The 22,032-nt window shown below is 48.9% G+C and overlaps 1 protein-coding gene across 4 annotated transcripts in view; it reads left to right on the forward strand.

The window, feature by feature from the left end:
- daam2 (dishevelled associated activator of morphogenesis 2) overlaps positions 1-22,032 on the forward strand; it is a 238,209-nt gene that overhangs the window by 168,731 nt on the left and 47,446 nt on the right. For 2 of the 4 annotated variants that reach the window (XM_051925402.1, XM_051925399.1), the window contains exons 7-10: positions 7,240-7,350; positions 11,296-11,399; positions 11,931-11,997; positions 13,821-13,938. In XM_051925402.1, coding sequence (XP_051781362.1) covers positions 7,240-7,350; positions 11,296-11,399; positions 11,931-11,997; positions 13,821-13,938 — 400 coding nt within the window. Of the gene's footprint in view, positions 1-7,239; positions 7,351-11,295; positions 11,400-11,930; positions 12,001-13,820; positions 13,939-22,032 lie in introns of all 4 variants that reach the window. The other 2 variants (XM_051925400.1, XM_051925401.1) reach the window with 1 other exon arrangement.

Here is a 22,032-nt window from a genome sequence, read left to right on the forward strand (position 1 = left end):
AGAGAAGTGTTCAAAAAGTTCAGAAGTGGTTAGTATCTGACAAGGGGGCCGCATTCTCACCTTTGAGAGATTTGGCTTCTGCAGCCTCCCTTCACTCACCCCGAGGTCAACGTTACTCCACAGTCTGCTGATTGTCGTACTCCAAGGTGACAGGGCACTTGAAGTCAAAGAGCACATGCCATCGGTAAGGCCTTCAAGTCCTAAGAAGAGGTGGGAAAGCGAATCCTCATTACAATCTAATTTAGTTGTTATGTAGCCCAAAATCACACAAGGAGGGCCGCAGTGGGCTTTAACAGGCCCCCCAGCCTTGACTCTCTAAGAAGACAACAAAAAAATGGAAAGGTAGTTCAAAGAGAGGCCCCTCTCCAGGTAGTGGGTGCCACATACAACACAATAGACAGATGAGAAGAACACAAGTCCTCCTCAATACAATAGAAATATGACAAGTACAGAGCAGAATTCAACTGGAGAGGATATCCCATAATGCCATGTGGATTGGATCATTAGCGTCTAGTAAGTCCACCAGTGGGTGACTGGTGTCCACTCTCTGCAGAGATCAGATGAGAAGAGGCCTCCTGTGGCTTGTAGTCTCTATACTGTACGATGATGGCTTCTGGTCATGTGGCTCTGGGTCAAGGCCTGCAATGTGACAGACCCCACGATAGCCACTCATCTGGCTGCAGTACAGAGCAGATGTCAAAGGGCACGGGTCATTGGTGAGATCACATTTTTGGACTTCAATCCTGGGGGTTCGAGTCCTAAGGAGAGGTGGGACAAGTGGCACATAGAAGTCCTCCAGTGACACTGAAGATGCCCACAGTCCCCAGAGGGTATGGGAAGGATGGTGGATCCTCATTAGTGTCTGGTGGTTCACTGATAGGAGAGACCCCCCCAACCCCAAGTACTCCCAAGAGACCTCCTGTGGTTTTTAGTTTCTTTAGCGCCTTTCACGTTGGGCCTACCTACAGCGTACAGAACAGCCCACCGCCAGTCTGGTCAATCGGGTACAAAAAGGCTGACGAGCAAAAGGCGTTCGCTGCTCCTACAATGACTTGGCTGGGTACAAATTAAGGGGGGGGGGTCTTCCAGCTGACAAGCCAAACACACACTGCTGGAGACCTTGGCGTATGGTGGGGGGGTTTAGAGTTCAGACAGGCTAATGATTTAATGGAAGTGTTGATGTCAACACAGCACCTGACGGCCAAGTGTAATTGGAGCTGTAAAATGTGGGCAAAGTGATGCAGAGAGAATCCACACAACACAGCATCAGGGCCTAAAGGGTGAAGGGCACACGTGATGCCAAGGGGCATGAAGCTGTTTCAACAGTAACGTGGTGGGACCTCAGTACTGGAGTTCTTAATCCTAAAAAGCAGTGAAAGAGCGCATCCTCGTTAGTGTCTGGTGGTCCAGTGACCGCAGAGAGGCACACGTTTGTGTTCACTGCCTTTGAGAAGACGAGAGACAAGATTGGATGACACAGATTAGGTAAACTTTATTTAGACCTTTGGGGGGCATCAGAAACATAAAAAAACAAGATGAATACGCACTTACAGGACAAATAATACAGCAAACGATACATAAAAGTAAACTTAACAAGCACACCGGCTGGCATCATGGAATTGCCTGATAGTAGTGGGCAGAAAAGACCCCCCAGAGGGACTCCTTAGCATACCGCGGTGGAATGAGCCTGCTGTGGCTTTAGAGTCCTTCAAGAGCGTGCAGGATGGTGATGGTGCAGACTTTTCTGATATGTTCTTCATGGTATTGTGCTGCTTTTGTGCTCAAGTTGCTTCCCCAGGAGACCACAGAATAGAAGACCCCCCCGGCTACTACTACTATTGCTATATTAACGTAGTACACAGTAAAAGACCTGAGAGTCTCCTCAGAAAGTCCACTCTGCTGTGACCCCCCTTGTCAGGCCAGTCCAGTTTATTTGTGAGGACCCCACTTCCATGTCCTCCCGCTGCATGGTGACTGGTCTCAGAGGCTTCTTGGCATGTCTAAAGTCCACCACCAGTGGTTTGTTGTCGCTGCACCACCAGACAAAGCCCTCCACGCCTTTCCTCCACTCTCGACTCGTCTCCATTATTGATGGAGGACTCATCTGAGAATTTCTGTAAATGACGAGTGCTGGTATTGGACTGGGTCTGTTGTGTGACCAGGGAAGGGAGACGGGACCCCACCATTTCTGACCCACAGTCCCTCAGCCTCATAAACTGCATTATGTTGGTCAGGTAGTCCATGATCCAGGAGGTTATGGGGGCATCAAGATTTAAAGCCTTGAGCTTTTCACCCAGTCGATGAGGCAGAATGGCATCTAAGGTACTGAGCCCGAGTGTGGTGCCAGCAGACTCTGTGGAGTACGTAGGTGAGAGCCTCCTCCACAACTGTGCAGAAGATCCTGATGTTCCTCTCAAAGGTCTTCATGATGTGTGAAGTAAGGCCTTGGGACCCTTCAGTTCTGCACACCGTTCCATGACAAGGCCCGCATGGTCAACTCTGACTTTATTCAAATCCAAGTTCAGGTTTGTTGTCACAATGAGATGACTAATAACAGCTGACGACACATCTATCTCTGTATTTATAATCCAACGTCTGTCTGCTTTTCATGAGAGAACTGCTCCACGAATTTAGATCGGGTTTTTGTATAATTTGCTTGAACATTCCGGTTGATTTTACAACTTCTCTCATTGTGCTAAGAGTTCAGTTGCAGTACCGATTTATTTGGGCAAATGCAAGAGACACGGAGAGGACTGAGGGGAGGGGCAGGCAGGCATGGTCCTCCTCAGTCACGTGCCAGCCTCAGGGCATTCCTTCCCTCCGCTTAGCTAGCGAACGAGAGAACTGCTTCACAGATTTAGATCGGGGTTTTCTTTGTTCTAGAATTTGCTTGAACATTCCGGTTGATTTTGCGTCTTCTCTCATCGCGCCAAGAATCCGAGTTCACTTGCAGGAGCGCTATATAGTCATGCTAATCCGAGAGACAGAGGCTACGGGACGAGGGGAGGGGGAAGCATGACGTCGGGGGGAGCCTGGCAGGGCCCTTCTCGCTCACACGCCAGCCTCCGTTGGAGTCGCTCTCCCTGTCGCCACGTGTTGGAGCGCACCTTGCCTGTGATTAGCTAGTAATGCCTTGTTTGTTCAGCAGAGATTGTTAAGGAGTAACGTTTTAGAGGGTACCTGCTGACTGGCTGTGATATCACGGCCACCTGCTTTTCTCCCCACACGTCCCATCAGAGCTGAACACGATCAGATGCAGTGCCGACGTCTGTTGATTTTTTTTACCGTTTGTCCCGTTTCATTACTACGTGGGAGCAGCCGCAGGGGACAGCTTGTCAAAGCTAAAAAAGACCTCAGACTTTTCAGATGAATATCCAGACGTGATTAGTCCATCAGAAGTTGAACTTGAAGGCTCTGCCTGTGACTGTGCGTGTGCCCTCTGAAGGCCTGGCACCTCACCCCGTGTTTGCTCCTGCCCTGTGGCCACATTAGCCTCACCTGTATAATAGTGGCCTTTAGAAAATGAATGGATGAAGTCTGTCACGGGGCTTATTCAGTAAAAGTCTTTAATGGCGACTCGGCTCATGCATCAGAGGAGTTTGTACACACGCGCTCCGCCATTTCATTTGACCATCAAGCCCTGCAGTTTACACACGGGGTGCTGGTGGTCACATCTGACCAGCCGGCCCCTCATTTTAAGGCTCGCAACACTCGCAGCAAAGGCGGCCGTCCGTAGCCAGGAGCGGATTAGAGAAAATCACCTGACTGCTCGGCAGCCCCAGCAGCCTGCCACCCAGGCTCCAAAAAAGAGCTTCTCTCCATTTTCATTGAAAGCACAAAAGTTATTGTTGTCCTCGTTCCAAAACCACTGGAATACCTTCCATCCTTTTGAACAGAAGTGAAAGTTTATGAGAAAAGCCAGAGCGCTGTCGAGACGGGAGGCCGCCGCGACCCCAGGCGCTAATGCTTTTCAGGTCCGCAGCTCCTGTGACGGCCGCCAGACTAAACACAGGTGGCTGCTGCACATTTTCTGCTGAGGTGGGATAAAAAAGAGGGGAGTCTTCTGTTAGGAGAGCGAACAAGAAGAAGAAACAACGGGCTCGGCCAGTTTGTGGACAGATGGCAGCACCCTGCTGTGTGTGGGAGAGCGTGCCAGCCATGCAGAACACATCTGGAGGGCAGGTGCGCCCCCTACGGGACCTGGTGTGAGTTTGGCATGATGTTGAGCCGAGGGTGCCCTCTCCTAAAGCCATGCAGCGCGGTGCTCTGCAGAAAACATTTGTAAAAAGCCCGTTTCAGAGTTAAGTCGCGCCTGACTGTCCGATAGCGGAGGATTGTGTGACCACCAAGTGACACGCTGCAGCACAGGTCACCCCCAGATCCACTTAAACATGACAGGAGCGGCAGTCCATCACAGGGCCCCATTTGGGACTGGCAGAAATCAAACTGGAATGTCTGTGGGGATGTGATAGCAAAGCCGACACGGACAAGGGGAGTCTGACCTTTGAGATTCCCACTCGGAATGCCAAACCTTTGTGGATGTGGGAGGTTAGAAGTCGAGCAGAATGAACCTTTTTATTGGCTAACTACAAAGATTACAATGTGGCAGCTCTCGAGGCAACTCAGGCCGATTCCTCAGCCAAGATGTGGAGGAAATCCCACACAGACATGGGGTCACAGGCAGGATCCACGTAGGCACACGGAGCCCACTGGTGTGAAAGTCCACACACAACATGCAGAGTCCTCATATTATAGTAACATCTGGCTGGTGGGATTCAAACTCCAAATACTGGAGCTGCAGGACTGTGGTAATGACCACTGCAGCCCCAGGCCACCAGATTTACTGGATAACAACGAAACCTTCATTATTGTAGGGTGCCTTTCCTTGGGGTCAGGAACTGGGCATTTCTAACAAGCACATATGGGAAAAAATGCACCTTTGTAATGTGAGTGGCATCTCATGGCAGACTACAGCTGTTTGTGTACTTGGTGGAGCGACCTGGTGAAGAGGGACATTAAAAGTCACTGCCACACTCACAAAGGCCCAGTGTGGAATTGCCAGCAACCTCACTGGCATGCATTTCTGGATGTGGGAGGGAATCTCAAACGGGCACGGGGAGAACATCCAGGTGGGGGGGGATTCAAACTCCGGAATTGTATGACAGTGGTGCTGACTACTGTGGCATCATGCCACCCCATTTACCGAATCACAGTCAGACTTTTATTATTGATATGTAGTGCCTTCCTTTGGCGGGTCCAGACTCAGTTTTACATGACATGTCAAGAGGCAGGTCCTGTTAAAGCCCACCATGGCACTCATTGTGTGATTTTGGGCTACACAAAAATAAATTGTATTGTAATCAGGAAGAAGATGGGCATCAGGACGGGAGAGCCTTGAGCAGCATCATGAGGTGGCCGTAACCTTAGACCCAGAAGGAATAAACGAGGCAAGAGCCACTTAAGGAAAAGAACTAAAAAGTCCAAACCCAGAGGACGCTGGCTAGTGGCAGCACTGACTGCCCAGTGGGGGCTTGGTGGTCTCGTGGCCGTGGCACCCCTGCAGATTTTGTTTTGTTTTTTTTTCTCTGTCCCCCTGACTTTTATTCTTTGTTATTTAGTATTGCCTAATCTTATTTTTATATTTTTCTTTCTTCATCTTGTGAAGTGCTCTGAGCTCCAGTACATCATTTATATGAAAACGTGTGATAGACAGAAATGTCGCTGTTGACTGAAGCAGCACCAGTTACCGGGCAGCCCAGAAGGCCAAATTAGACATGCGGGGCGTTGAGCCGCAGGAAGCATCGGCCGAAAAGAATCGAGGATGTGACGTGACCAGAAGCAGGTCCTCGTAAGCCCTGTGTGTGACCGAGGACATCAGTGAAGATGATCCAGTCAGGCTCATGGACTTGTGATCTTCTGTCACATCGAAAGATGAAGTTCAGACAGAGGCCTTGATAGCCAAGTAAGGTCCTGGGACAGACGGCTCAGCCGCTGGCTAACTGAACGAGCTTGACGGACTGGCTGCTCTGCCGGTGGCTTATCTCGTGTGTTGTGTTAACGAGAGGCAAGGAGGGGACACTTAGTTTTGGACAGCAATCTTCTTAACAAGCCCAGTGTGCTCTTCTCCACAAGAAGCCCAGTATAATTTAAATAGAATACAACAAACACACCATGCTGTCACACAAAGACCACCGGGGTCTCCATAGAGCTGGCTCTGAATATGAACGGTGGGCACCTCGCCTGCAATTGTATAATAATGTCTCCTAACTGAAGTGGACGCTGGCCCCTCATTGTCTAGTTGAGATCTCAAATCAAACTTATCAGCGGTACTGTCACCCTCGTCCTGAGTTTGGGCGCCGTGTGTTACCTCAAGTAGCCGCTGGCCGCTCCTTGTGTGCTGCTGATTACAAATCTTAACTCCTGGGCTTTACTTAAAGTGGTGTTAAGTGGTGGTCACTGCTCCCTGGGTGGTGCCAGTCTCCACTCCAGCTAGTCATACTGCCACCCTCTTCTTGAAAGTAGACGTCTTGCATTCCCTCAGCTGGCCACTGTCTCCTTTTTGTCTTGTCCAGTGCTGATGTCCACTGTCCATCACTTTCTTCTTGGCAGTGGACACCATGCGTTAACTGAACTGGCCGCTCGTTGTGTGGCGCTGATCTCAAATGGAAGCTGACTCTTGGGCTTGTGGCCCACCATACAACAGTGGACGAAGTTCTCTTATTGTGTGGTGCTGATCTCAAATCAGACTGTTGGACTTGTGGCCGGTCATAGTGCTGCTCTGGTCTCGATAGTGGACACCATGTCTGAACTGACCTGGCCGCTGTCCACTCCTTGTGTAATTTGGATCTCAGATCTAACTCTGGGGCTGCTGGCCATTTCTACTGCCCCCTTGTTCTTGAAACTGGACACTGTGTGTTACCTCAAATAGCAGTCGTCCACTTGTTGTGCGGTGCTGATCTCACATCTTAACTCCTGGGCGTCTGGCTGGTTGTACTGCCCTTTTCTTCTTGACAGTGGGCACTATGTGTTAAGCGATGGTCGCTGCTCCATGTGCGGTGCCAGTCTCAACTCTCACTGCCAGGGTTCTGGCCATTCGTATTGCTGACCTCAAGTCTGACTCCTTCCGGTTGGTTGCACTGCCCTTTTCTTCTTGACCGTGGGCACCATGTGTTAACTGAACTGGCCGCTGTTTCATGCTCTAGTAGAACATACCAACGTGTCGTCTCTTCTTGTTTGCAGACCTTGCTGAATGAGCTGGACAGGAGCACAGGGCGCTACCGGGATGAGGTCAACTTGAAAACTGCCATTATGTCCTTCATCAACGCCGTCTTGAATGCTGGGGCAGGAGAGGTGGGTTTCTCTCTTCTTTTCAATGTCCAGGCTTAGAGCTCCACATCGCTGGTCCTGCACACACACACACACACACCTGTTAAAGTAGCAGATAGAAGGTCCACAGAGCAGAACTTGAACTGGACCGAGGCCCGACAGCTCATTTACTTTCTATGCCTTTTAAAGCAGACGGATTTTGGTCTTAATGACTCTTCTGAAGCGTCCATCGAGTGGTCATTCATCTCTCTGTGCATTAAGAGCATCGATTAGCGGCTTCACAAGCCTTACAGAGAAGCACAAAATCGAGAGACGTGTCACCCACTTGTCGCGAAGGCCACTTGATTGAGGCTTTCTAACTGTTGTGTCCAGAAGAAGATTTTATTAATGTCTCGTTACAAACATCTGAAGTGTCACCCACATTTGGGTAGCCCTGTAACCAGCTTGTGCTATAAATGATGACGCGTAACAAGAAAAGACTGAGAGTGAAACTGAAAGATGGCATCAGGTGTTACCTGAATTTGGTATGGAGATCAAAATGAACGGACGAATCAGCGCAGAACAGAATCTTAGAGAAGCAAAGGAAGCCAAGCAGTGTGGTGGACTTGTACCAAGTACTGAATTGAACTGCGTCACCGCAGAAACCGACCGTAATGCGAGACGTCGGCCCTCCCAACTGCTTGGTGAAGCTCCAGGTTGGTAGGGCAGCGATAAAGATGACCTTACTGTCAGGCCTGGCATTGTGTATTGAAACTGCAGTGTGGGATGGCTGCTCTGGTACAGCAGGCCCTGTGAATGCATCACTGCAGAGCTGCTACAAATCCCATACCAAACTAAGAAAGCACAGCTTGGAGACGCTCCATACTGCTAGGCCAGGAGTAGCGCTGACCTTACTGTCATGCGGAGCCATGCAAAGAGGCGGCCTTGGTCCAGTTAAACGTAACTGAGGGGCTTGTGAGTGTAGTCAGTGCCACCAATAGCACTTCCCAAGGCGGAAAGTCAGTGCAGACCTCAGCATTAACGTTTGCAATGCACCATCTGTTGGAATGTATTTCGTAATGCATGTAGTAATAAAATGCATTGCATTTGTCATTCCAACAGATGGCTTCTCACAAATTTTAACACTGCTTTTACAAAATCCTATGCCAAACACATGTAACAGGGGACCTGCATTGCATCACAACCTATTGTAGTACTAAAGTGCATTGTATTTGTCATTCCAAAAAATGGCACTTCACAAACATTAATACTGCTTTAATGAATCCCATACTAAATGGCACGTAACGGAAGCAGATGCATTGCATTCGCCATTCCAACAGATGGCTTATCACAAGTTTTAACATTGCTTTTACAAAATCCTATGCCAAATACATGTAACAGAGACCTGCATTGCATTCGTCATTCCAACAGATGGCTTCTCACAAATTCCATGGTTTAGTACAACTGAAAACAACTGGGAAGACTGGACAAACAGACTGCAGTGCTAGAAAATGGCCACCGTAACTAGGAAAGCACTGCTTGGAGCAGTAGCTTAATTATGATAGGACAGCAGTAAAGCAATTGTACTGTAATGCCTTGCATTGTTGTAGCTGTGCCACCTGTCCAAGACGGGTTAGTCAACGTAGACCTCAGCATTAATGTTTGCAGTGCACCATCTGTTGGAATGTATTTCATAATGCATGTAGGAATAAAATGCATTGCATTGTCTTTCCAACAGGTGGTGCATCACAACCTTTTGTAGTAGTAAAATGCATTGCATTTGTCATTTGTCACACTGCTTTAATGAATCCCATACTAAATGGCACGTAACGGAAGCAGATGCATTGCATTCGCCATTCCAACAGATGGCTTATCACAAGTTTTAACATTGCTTTTACAAAATCCTATGCCAAACACATGTAACAGGGGACCTGCATTGCATCACAACCCATTGTAGTACTAAAGTGCATTGTATTTGTCATTCCAAAAAATGGCACTTCACAAACATTAACACTGCTTTAATGAATCCCATACTAAATGGCACATAACAGAGGCATACACGTTGCATTTGTCATTCCAACAGATGGTGCATCCCATACCAAATGACAGATAATAGAGACATAACAACCGGCTGCACACACATATCTACACACATGCACGCACACAATCACTTGTTGTTAAGGTGTATAATGAAGCCATGTAAAGATGTCTTAGTTGTAGACAGAGAATGTAATAATAACACAATGTGCAGCCCCGCAGTGCTGGAGCAGCTTTAGGCCACGGGTTTGGTGCACTGGAATATCACAAAGGGGATGCTTTCAGCTACTGGTGTCCTTTAGCTTCTGAGCAGGTTTGGTTTGAACCCAGTAGAGAAGCTTTTGGATGGCTGGTGTATTTTCTGCAGGATTAGAGAACGCCGGCCAGTGGGTCTTTATTTTCAGTGCCATTGCAGTATGCCATAAAGATCAAGCAAGACTTGCGTAACAGCAGCCCACATAGATACTGATCTGAGAGACGCCAGCTGGAGCGCGGGCCGAGGCTTGTAATGGCTCTCGTCTAAAACCAGCAGAAAAACAGTCCTCAGTGTTAGCAAAAAGAAACCTGATCTTCAGAAACTGCAGTGGCTCAAAAAAACAGCAGCTGCAAGTGATACGAAAATAAGGACATAGCTCAGATGTTTGAGAATACTGAAAAATAAGTGTCTTAGAAAAGATAGCGTTTAAAAGTGCAAAGGTCCCTGGGAAATGGAAGTGTTGAGTGTGAAGGGCCATGCAAAAAATGCTGACATGGCCGACCTGCGTGCCGGCTCTGTTTTTATTTAACATTCCCTTCCACCTTAATAAAAGGACAAGTGTTTGTGTGCACATCTGGCTGCTGTATCTTTCTCAGCCAACAGATGGCACATCACAAACGTTTGAACTTAGAAAGTGAGTTGCATTTTTTCTTCCAACAGATGGTGCATCACTTTTGTTAACACCACTTTTACGAATCCCATGCCAAATGGCATAGAACAGATAGATACATAATATGTTGTGCTTGTTGTTCCAACAGATGGAGCATCGCCATCATTAGCAGTTAGAAAGTTTTTCTTTATACAGAGAACCTCAGACACTTGGAATAAGCGACCAAGTAGCGTAGTAGGCAGGAGGACTTTAGGGACTTTGAAAACTCGACTTGATGGCGAGGACTGGAGGGCTTTGTTGGTCTGAGTGGTCTGTTCTCGCCTGGATTGTTCTCATGTACATTTCATCTCATGTACTTTTATGAATCCCATACCAAATGGCATATAGCCAATACATACGCGTTGCACTAGTCATTCCAACAGGTGGTGCATTTTATGCTATGCATGGTAATACAAGTATTTGTGTTGACCCATCTGTTGGAATGACAAATGCAATGCACTTTATTACTATATGCTTTACGAAATATATTCCAGTCGATGAAGAACTGCAAATGTTAATTCGTTGATTAGTTAGATTTTTAGATGGATAACACGGCTGGTTAATAATGAAATGCCAAATGCTATATGCCATCATGAAAATCTGCAGCCCACCAGGACGAAGTTTGACCCCATCTTGAGTCTCATCCTGGACACACCTCAACTGACTTTAATGAAGTTATGTTGTCTTAAAGTTAAAGAATCGTAAGCTCTGGAAGATATTTTTATATCCCAGCATGCACTGCTTTGTGGTCTGCTTTAATTATTAAAACAATAGCATTTTTAGGTGGTGTTTTCCTTTAATGCGTTAATAATGATGATGATCACGTCCCAGGATTGTTCCTGCCTACAGCTGTTCTTTGCTGGGACAGACTCCATCAGCCCCATGACCTGCCCTGGATAAGTGAGTTTGGAAATTGAATAAATGGAGGGATGGTCCCTAATAGCACTGATGCATGACAAGAGAATGCGTAGGGCACAGTGCCACTCTGGTCCAAATGACAGCTGCCCCTTTATCGTGACCTCTTTTTCAGCAGGAACTTTTCTTTCAGGACAATCTGGAGTTTCGATTGCACCTGCGGTACGAGTTCTTGATGCTGGGGATTCAGCCCGTAATCGACAAGCTACGAGAACACGAGAATGCCACTCTGGACAGGTAGGACACGAGACTTTCTTTACATCTTTCGGGAATTGTGTCCCAAATGTCACCTGATGATCACTGGGTCGGTGCCCCTACTGGTGTGGAACACCAACTGCTTTTCTGTGGGGCGTCCCTTATGCGGGGTTCACATTTTGACTTAGTGAGTGTTCAGAAACTACGTAACAAGATGGCAAACATGGTGAAAACGCTGAGGTGGTAACTTGGTGGGATTTTCACCTTTATGGCAAACCAACAACCTGACTTTTCCACATTTATACAAAAGACAAACTCGACAGGTGTGGGCAGGATGTGAGGTGATTGGTACCACGTGGCAGTTTGTTGTACTTAAAGACAGCAGTGCCAACCAACTAGAGCTGCCACCATTCATGTCACGTCCTCTTGATGAGAGACCAGCCCACCCTGCTCCTGCGTACCCCCAGTCGCTGGGCTCTTAGTCTAATGGCTGAGGTGTGAGGGGTGTTTCCTGTTGTGGTGGGCCAGGCAGTGGGCACTCGTTCATGGTGTCTAATTTGCTTTCCTTTGTAGGCACTTAGATTTTTTTGAAATGGTCAGAAATGAGGATGACCTGGAGATGGCCAAGCACTTTGATGCGGTGAGTAGGAGAGCTGATGAACGTCTTTCTGGGGTCTTCAATTTCGTCGGCAGTCGTGTCTCACTCCCATACCCCCTTCATAAGTGTACTTTTTTACTGCTGTTGAGGTGACTCACTCCAGATATTCCACGTTTGTCTTACTTGTCCCACTCCCATACCCCATACCTGTCCTCATGTGGCGTCGGAAGTTTCCTTTCGCTGTCCTTCACGCCTGTCACTGCCAGTCGTGTCTCATCACTTGTACTCCACTTTTGTTGGCCACACCACACTCATCGTGTCTTCTACGCCTCCTCATATGGTGCCTCTGAGGTCTGTTTTGTACAATACAATACCATTTATGTTTGTGTAGCCCAACATCACACAAGAGGGGGCTGCAATGGGCTTTGACAGGCCTCTTGACAACGGAAAAACTCAAACCCCCCCAAAAAAAAAACCCTTGTAGGGAAAAAATGGAAGAAACCTCAGGAAAGGCACTTCAAAGAGAGGTAGGTGGGCGTGCAGTGGGTGTAAAAAAAAAAAAAAAGTGGGGTCAATACAACACAATAGACAGAACAGAACAAATCCTCAATGTAGAATAATCGTAAAATACAAATATCCCAAGTACAGTAGATGATATCCCATCATAGAGTCCTTCTGTAGGCCACGTCTCGCTCCTCCACCCCATACGTCTCTCCACGGGACTCCCATAACTGGTGACAATGTCTCACTCTCAGAGCCAGTCAATCCATTAGGTGACCCGGGCAACTGGCGCAGGCGCAGTTTCTGAAAGTTAAGGGGGTGCACACTTCAGACTTTTTTTGCCCCCACAGCGATGGGCACAGTTTTAGTAACTCAGGGGGGGCCTCGGTCCTCAAGTGTCTATCTAGTAATGCTGAATGCACACTGTGGCCAGCAAGGGACGCCGATCTTCAGGCCTTTTGATCTCCTGCCCCCCCCCAAAAACAAACAGGCTTCAATTGGGCTTCTCCTGGCTCTGCTCACTCTCGTGTTATGGTCCTCATAAGTGTTGGCCATGACACACTCACTCCTGTGGCCCCCTTTAAGTTTTCCCTTTGTTCTAGCAGATCTCACCACTGGCACACCGCCGTCAGGTCCTCACTTTCAGAATTTTGCCGGCTTGTCCAAAGTCAGTGCAGTGCTGTCACCTCAGGCCCAGGCTGATGGATTGAGTGTTGTAAACAAAAAAGAGATGCTAAGATGGGTAGTAGATTTTTAAAAATCCTTACTGATGTGTCGGAATTAACAAAGAGTCGGCTAACACGGCGACGTGAAAGACTGACAGGAGAAGATAGGAAGCATTTAGATAAGCCCAGCATTGAATGTATGGGGGCAATTACTTTTTCACAAAGTCCTGCTTTAAAAACTGTGTGGCATCTTCACTTGAGGTGTGAGGCCAGTCATTCTGTGAAATGCACAAAAGCAGAAAATATTCTCTGGGTGATGATGAGCACGTGTCACTGCCAGGAAATGGAGGTGGCACCCTTACCAAAGGGCAAGGTGACAGGGTTTGACTCGACTTGTGGCCTCCATTCTCTCTCCATGCACACTTGAACCCTTTCTTCTTCTCCGTCCCCTTCCAGCAGCCCCCCACCCAATAAACTCTTTAGTCAAATGGCATCCCGCTCAGCCTGCCCGTGTCACCATACGCACGTCTGGGCCCAGAAACCCACCCCCCTGTCCCGGGACAAACTTCATGCAGAGGCCCAACCGTAACAAAGCATCATTTAGAGAAGTGTAGGAGGGGATGTGGTGGGCTGTGGAGGATTGAGGGGCCTGAATTGTGTGATGCCACCCAACTGACTTGTATGATTTTTTTTCCCCAGGCACACCTCGACACCAAGAGTGCCACCCAGATGTTTGATGTGGTCAAGAAGAGGTTGACGCACACAGACTGCTACCCGCATCTCCTCTCCATCCTGCAGCACTGCCTTCAGATGTCATGTGAGTCACTCCTTCTTTTTCTTATTAGAGAGTTTCCATGGAATGGTCATGCCACCATGCCATGCTATGCCTGGGCACCTGATTGTGAATAGGAGGATCACAGGAAGTTGTGAACCCTGGGCCTCTAGGGGGGGCAGTGTGGAACTGATCCTGGCCCATAGGCAGAGAATGGCAGCAAGTTAAAATGCCAGAGAGGGGGGCGGGCAGGCAGGTAAGCAGGTCAGAGAAGCTGCCCCATACCCCTCCACCCTCCACTGATTGATCCGCCACCAGGTGCACCAAGCAGAGCTCCCAACCAAGACCCCAGCCTGCTGTCTGTGCCCAAACTTTCTCTCCTAACCCTAAATCTTACGGGCTGTGCCATCAGCTTGGTGTAACACCTGCCTCATCTTTGGCATGACTTAGGAGAAGCCCCAGGCTCCAGTGCCCCCTACACCCCTTTAGGAAGTGCCCATTACAGCTTGAGGCAGGAGGATGCTGTATATGCCATGCTGACTTCCTGCTTAACCCCATGGCACCAGTTACGCTTCGCAGCCTACAGTTTGCACTTGGCCTCTTTCTCTGCCAGGCCCTTCCTCTGCCCTGTGCCGTCTTCGAGAGTCGTTTCACAATCCAGGCATAAACAGGGAGCTGACTTCACTTTTTTGTCTTCTTCCTCTCCCTTTTTGGCACTAAACGCCTGATCCTTGGCTTGTTTCTCGAGGCCCCGCACATGGGGGCCCTGATTCCTCTCTGTAATTCCATAACTCTGTACCGTAGCTAGCGTGCCACTGGGTGCAGACTCCTCCAGCTGGATTTTTACCCAGGGTTCACGGCGGCCGGCGTTGCATTGCTGACATTCTTGTGGCTCCTATGGCTTTTTCCAGCACAGCGGTGACATCGGAGCTGTGGCACAAAATCAAGGGAGTGTGACAAGGCCGTTCACCGGGAACAAAAACAAGGCGCTTGGAATCAGATGCCGCACACATACTGGTGCTGGCACCCCTTCGTGAGTTGATGGGTGCCCGCCTTACACCTAGGCCCCCCCATAGCTCTGTACTATAAAAAGAACTCGCAAAATGGATCAACAGAGGAAAACGAAAAGGGGACCAGTTGTGCCAGTGGGTGCCTGCTGTGTGCCTAGGTTGACAAAAAACAGATTTTGTTCCCCAAAGAACCCCATACTGTCGTAAAGAGGCATACAAAATGGATGGATGAATATAGGAAATGATACCAAGTGGGCCAGCAGATGCCCACCCTGCACCTAGGCTGGCAAAGTAGACACTGGAAACCCATAGCAGTTTACTGTAGAAAAGAGGGCTCACAAAGTGGATGGACAAATAGTGGGCAGGAGACAGAGGGCCAGCGGGTGCCCACCTTATACTGAGGCTGCCAAAATAGACTTTGCCCCCCTGTAGCCCTATACTGCAGTAAAAGGGCTCAGAAAATGGATGTAGGAAGAGAGAAAATGAGGCATACTGTGCCAGCGAGTGCCGTGATTCCTCAGCTGCTGCCAAGGACTGCCATCCTGTGTACTCTTCATCTGTTGTTCATCTTTCCTCCACCGCACACGGTCAGCTCTGGGGTCTTGAATGTTGCTGCGTAGTTCCTGCAGCTGCTGGTGTCTAGTGCCTCCTGGTGACTGCTGGGAGTATCGCACCCTACTGCCTGTATTTATATGTCTGAAGGGCCAGACAGTCTGGAGTAATGAATGCTGGCAGTGCCCAAGGGCGTGGTTCAGGGACCCTCTGGCCTAAAGCCCACTCTACTCCTGCTCATCCCTCAGTCGATAAATGTGCCCAGCAGCCATGGTGTGGACTTGTTTCTCTTTTTCTCATGACTCCCTTATCTAAAACCTCAAGCTACCATGTCATCAGGCACATGCCAGCCCTACTATCAGTTGGCAGTGCCTTATCAAGGCCTTCCTCTTCACCAAGTATTTCACATATGCAGTGTGCTGACCATCTGGGGACGAGCACTCTTCATTTCAGGTGGCTGGGTGCCAAGTCCTGATGACAGGCTACTAGTGGTGGGCCCCTGGTAGGACTGGAGAAAGCCAAACCGTCCACAGCGATGTCACACGTCATGTGTCTCTGCCCCATGCTTCTTGTAACGTGAATGGGCAAATGAAACCGGGAAACTGGAGAAAGTACAAGCGGGCACTCAGACTAGGTGAGCTCACTCTGACGCTGGCCATTCCATCCCATCAAATGTGCCACCTACTGCGACCGTCTGATGTCATCTGCCCTTGATGGGCTGATGCCCGTGCTTTTCAATTTCTGTCTCCTTTCTGAATGTGCAGTTCAAACAGGGCGACTCTGAATGGCTCCTCGGTGGGCATCTCCAGGTTGGCAATTGCTTCTGCTGCCACCTCCTGGCTGCTTTAGGTAACTGAGACAGTCAATTAGCAGGACTTTGAGGGGGTCTTACCCTCCTCCATACTTCACTGCCATCCCTGATCATTTTTTAATTGGCAAAGTGACCTCCAAAGTCAAATGGTGAAGCCCATAATTTGGTGTGTGGTCATGTGGAAGTCTGACCAACACACAGTTTCTCCCATTATGATAATCCAGCCAATGGACGACCGGTCTGATGCAACACATGTGCCCACCATGGCTGTCAGTCAAATTTACTGAGCCACAGGATGGGCACAAAGCCTGGAGATGTGGGCAGGAGGAGCCACAAGGTGCCCATGCATTAATCTGCGTTCAGCTGAATTCCTCGTCTGACTGAACATTTGTGTGTCTGATATTCGTGAGCCAGCGGTGACATCTGAGCCGTTCTGTGGTTTCATTCTCTTAATAATCCGTCCCTTCTTATTACTAACCCTCTATTTCCATCAAAGACTCATGAAGGCCTGGCATCTGACCCAGCTGCTTAGGAGAGCATGCCACACTCCGGAGAAATGCATGCAAACTACAAACGGACTGACTGGCGCTAAAACTGAACTCGTCTCCCTGAAGGTGTGAGCTCACGGTACTAACCGCTGTGCCACCTATTTTATAATCACCCATCCATGATACTCGGACACCGTTTCCTGCATGTAGTCCTGAGTGGCTGGATTCTGCCTCAACAACCTAAGAGGGCACAGTGTGGCACACACACACATACACACAGAGTCCCAGTTCAACCTCAACTGGAGAAATGGGGAGAACATTGAAACCGCCCAAAGTCTTGGCTCCCTGGAGACGTGGGCACACATACTAAACTCATTTTGTATTTGCTTTTCAGTTTTACAAACCTCAGGAGTTGCCTGGCAGAAGTAAGTGCATAATGAGATAGCAAGGGGGGGCACTCACACACCCACCTAAAGAGAGAGAGAGAGAGAGAGAATGGCACAAATACTTGGCATGGGATTGAACCCAGGTCCAAGGAGGTGCGAGTCCACTACATTAACCACTGTGTCACCGATTTCGTAGTGACCCATCTGTTTTGCAAGTTCTCTTTATCCAACACAAAACTAGGACCCCCTGGAGGGATTAAACCTCTGCCCTAACCACTGTGCCACCATGGCACTCATTTTATAATTGCCCAGTTTTACAAACTCACATTTTCTGTCACTTAAGTTCTACTGATTTGACAAAAGTGACCACAGTGTGGGATAGTGGGGTGGGCACACACACACACACACACACACACACACAGCTGGAAGTTCAGCTAATCAGGAGCAACACAGGGAACATGCAAACTACACACAGACTGACTGGCACACCGGTGTGAGCCCACCGTACTAACCACTGTGCCTCAGTTTTATAATCGGCCGTCCATGATACACGGGCATGAGTGACTACAGAGTGGTGGCTCTGAGGTTAGGGATCTGCACTGGCAATCAGAAGGTTGCTGGTTCGAATCCCGTAAATGCCAATAGCGACTCTGCTCTGTTGGGCCCTTAAGCAAGGCCCTTAACCTGCAATTGCTGAGCACTTTGAGTAGTGAGAAAGGCGCTATATAAATACAAAGAATTATTATTATTATTATTACAGTCTGCATAAGAGGGCACAGTACAGCGCGGCATGACACACTCAGGCAGGCATACGTTGAGCCCACCAGCATTCAGCCTAACCCCTCAGAAACAGGGAGAACTTGCAGCCCGGACACAGACTTGGTCTGAATTTGAACCCATGGCCCAGAAAAAGGGCGCTCACATACTGAAAAGTGTGCCACCCTGTCACTCGATTTTATAATAGCACTTCAGTTCTCCAGATCTCCTTAAGCATCAGAGTCCGGAGTTGTTGGTCTGCCCTGCCTTGGCCTGGCTTAACTAAATAATAGTAATAACAATATTAATCAAGTTTTATTTTATAGTGCCTTTCCTGTGATCACAGTGCTTGAGCGCAGCATGAGATGGCAGGGCACACTCACACGCGGGCCTACACATTGGGCAGGCAGGCTAACCTGAAGGAATGGTGAGGACATGCAGATGGCACAGAGACTTGAACCCAGGTCCGTGACATTAAGCACTGTGCCACTCGTGTTGTAATCGCTCATTTTATTTTACAAAGTCTCTTTTGCCATCACAGATTCCTCAGAGGCTGGCGTCTGACCCAGCAGTGTAGAGCATAACTGGCACATTATGGCACCCTCACTTACCCACTCTCACAGCCACCATTCAAGCAAACCCAAAGAAACGAGGAAGGCAGGCTGCCAACTGCACAACGACCCTGACCTGGCATGGAAACTGAACGTGGACCCCTGCAGAGAGAGACACCCACAGGACTAACCACTGGGCCACCAGGCCTCTCGTTGTGTAATTGCCCATCAGTTTTACAAACTTGCTTTTCTGTAAGGAGTTAGAAAGGAACACAATGTGAGATGGCAGGACACACTCGACTCACACACACACACTAACTAACCACTGTGCCACCATGTCACTCAGTCAAATGTCATTCTCCATCACAGGCCCAGGAATTACTGGGAACTGACATGGCAGAAGTGAGGTGGCAGGACACAGTGGGCAGGCAGGCAGCACACTGACTTGGCATAGAATTGAATCCACTGTGCCATTGGGTCACCCATTTTGTAACCCTCCATCCATTCTCTAAACCCACTTAGTTTAATTGTGTTGTGGTTGTGGGTTGTGGTGGGCTCAGCGTGTCACAGCAGCCTCAGGCCAAACAACTTCACATCACTGATGGACTGACTTGATTGCAGAAGGCACCCACAGTAGAAATCAACCAACCAGTTCAAGAAAGACAAAGTGGCAGTGCCACCTGCTGCTCCTCGGGTGCTTTACAGGACTTGGAGTTAGTAGAAGAATTAGCCAATCAGAATGAGAATGAGCCACTGCTAGCAGAAGAAACTGCTCACTTGAGACCTTGGTGGCACACAGCCCAGCAGTGACAGAGGGCACTTTATATAGCGCCTTTCTAAAGCAAACACCATCCCAAGCCAGTTGTAGTCGTGCGTTTCGAGTGGCCCAGCCAGTCAGTCAGGGGTTTAGGACAGCCGGCCTCGAAATTTCTTCTTTGAAGCCTCCAGCACGCCACCAGAGCAGGTTCACCAAGAGCGTTCTTATTAAATTGGCAGTGGGCACAGCCAGAGGTCTGGTGCGTGTGCCTCACCCACATTTCATCGCAGTGCTCTCTGATTGTGAGCTGTAAGAACCTGGCACTGAGTTTGTGGTATGGATGGCACTGTCTGGGCAACACCACAGTGATTATCAGAGTGAATGTTTCTGCCAGCGCTCTACTGTGCATGCCAGCGGCCTGCCTATTATCTCGTTAGTCGTGCCAAGTGGGCGCAGCTTTGCAGGCTCCCGTTCTATCACAGGTGATCACGCTGGAGTAGAAGCAGACTCTTGTTTTTCCATAATTGCTCAGCATTTATTCAAAACACCTTTGGATCGGATGTCAGCCCTGCAGGCCGAAAACGTAAGAGGCAGCTGAGATCCTTGTTCCAGTTGGCACGCGCTCCCTGCCGATGCCCTGTGGGCTTGCTCTTTACTTGACTCCATTTCACAAGTCTGCCGTGACCTGGTGGTCAAGTCGGGGGGGGGGGGGGGCCACAGATGCCAGTTTGAAATGCTACCATCTGGGGTTTATTACACCCAAGTGCATGGGCATTGTGCCACTCGATTATTATTACAACACCTGGCATTTAAGGACAAGAGGTGCCCACATTTGATTGGTCATTTTCGCTTATCTCCCATGCCACTTAAATGTCCATGGTCTCCCTGGGTCTGGGTGGGTTTTTCTCCTTTGGGTGTTGCAGCTTTCCACTCACATGCCAAGGGTGAGTCAGAATTGAGCCATGTTGTGTGAATGATGGCCTGGCACTCCAATCCAGGGCTGATTCCTGCCTTGGACCCTTTCTGCCCTACCTTGGATTACCCGGGTTTGAGAATGTGACATTCGGTGACGTGAACGGTGAGGGGGCCAGTGTTGTTACGATTTATGTAATATAGCGCCTTTCATAGTCCTCCTCATCCTAGTGCGAGTCCAGGCAGGTGCTTTACAGGCTGCATCTTTAAGCACTAAGCCAGCAGTCATCATTTCAAATGGCTCCCAAGTGCAAGGCGCTTTATGGCACAAACCTGAACTCTGAGCAGAGTGAGACAGGAGAGCACAGAGGACTAAAAGACAGACAGAACCTGAGGCTTTGGGGGTCACAGCAAAATCAACATCCATCAGACTGGACTGGCATTAGGGGTGGGCAGGCAGGGCAGCAGAATACACAAGCCCAGTTTTAGGAGTGAAGGGATCAAGACCCACTCAGGGCATAAGAGGGCACCACTGCATCACAGGGCACAAAGACTCAGTTTAGAGTCCCCAGTCATTCTAACGTATGGGTTGTAAGAGGGGAGACCACCCATTCAGAAATCAAGCAGACCTACAAAGGCAGCGACGTGGCCCATTTGAACCCAGGCTTGAGTTGCTGTGAGGCTGCAGTACTAACTGCTGTGCCACCATGCAGACAGCAGTGTGCATATTGTGACCCGTAGGCTCCATTGGTAGGGGGCGCTATAGAGCCGACTGTACACACCAGATAAGTAACTGTGAGCGCTGAGTGACTGGCATGAGCAGAGCAAATGATTGTTAAAATGAAAACACAAAAGGAGGAGGAGTCGAGGGAAAAGAGAAAGGGGTGGGGCTTAGGCCACAGTTTAAACCTCGATCAGTGGAAATTTACAGGCAGAGCGAGGGTGACAGATAGGGGGCACCCCAGAGCTGAAGGCGCTTTGGAGCAAAGATGGGAACTGAAGAACTGGATATGAACGTGTTAAATCTGGGAACAGCCGAAGGAGGCGCGTCTTTAGATACTGTTTAAGTCTTGTGATTGGTGGATACTTGGAGACAGAGCAAGTCAAAGAGGCGTCGATCGGAGGCACCTTAGAACTGAGTGTCACTTGGGGGGCGCTGGGCCATTCGAGCTGCTCAGCAGCACTTGAGTGTCAACGTCAGTGCATTAGGGTTAGTAGAAGCTTTTAAGAAAGAAATACATAAAGAATTGGGGACGGGGATGGAGGGAAAGCAAGAAGAGTGCGGGGCGTTAGGCAGCATTTAAACACTGTGATCAGGAACTTCCAAATAATAAGAATAAATCTTTACATTAATATAGCACTTTTAAACACTACTCAAGGCGCTTTGCAAACTCTGCACAGGGAGGACCCGGGACACGAGCTCCATGATCTCCTTACTAAGAGGCAGCGGCGATACCAGTCAGGGGGCACCACCGAGCTGAGTATGGCAGGAAGAGTATGGTTAGTTATGAAAGGGTTAAATACGGGAATAGCTGGACCGAAAATAAACACAGGAACAGGGCGAGGATTGATAGGCAGTTTTTAAACTTCTTGAGTGACAGATACTTACCAACAGAGCTATGGTGAAAAGCAAAGATAGGGGGACACCGTAGACCAAAGTGACACTTGGAGGCGCTTGACCGTTACAGTTGATTGACAAGGTACACGAAAACGAGGGGGCGGGGATTAAAGGAATGAGAAAAGGGGTGGGGCTTTGGCAGAACTGGAGAGACAGCAGGGGGGTGCTCCAAAGACAGGAGGGCGCCCCCTCACTCTGAAGGGAATCCAAAGGTCATTTTCCCAGTTTGGGGTTCTGACTGACTGGTTTAGATCCCCCTTTTTAAAAGGCATCTATGGGTTCATTCACAGATTCACAA

Source organism: Erpetoichthys calabaricus, chromosome 3, assembly GCF_900747795.2.
Source record: "Erpetoichthys calabaricus chromosome 3, fErpCal1.3, whole genome shotgun sequence".
NCBI lineage: Eukaryota > Metazoa > Chordata > Cladistia > Polypteriformes > Polypteridae > Erpetoichthys > Erpetoichthys calabaricus.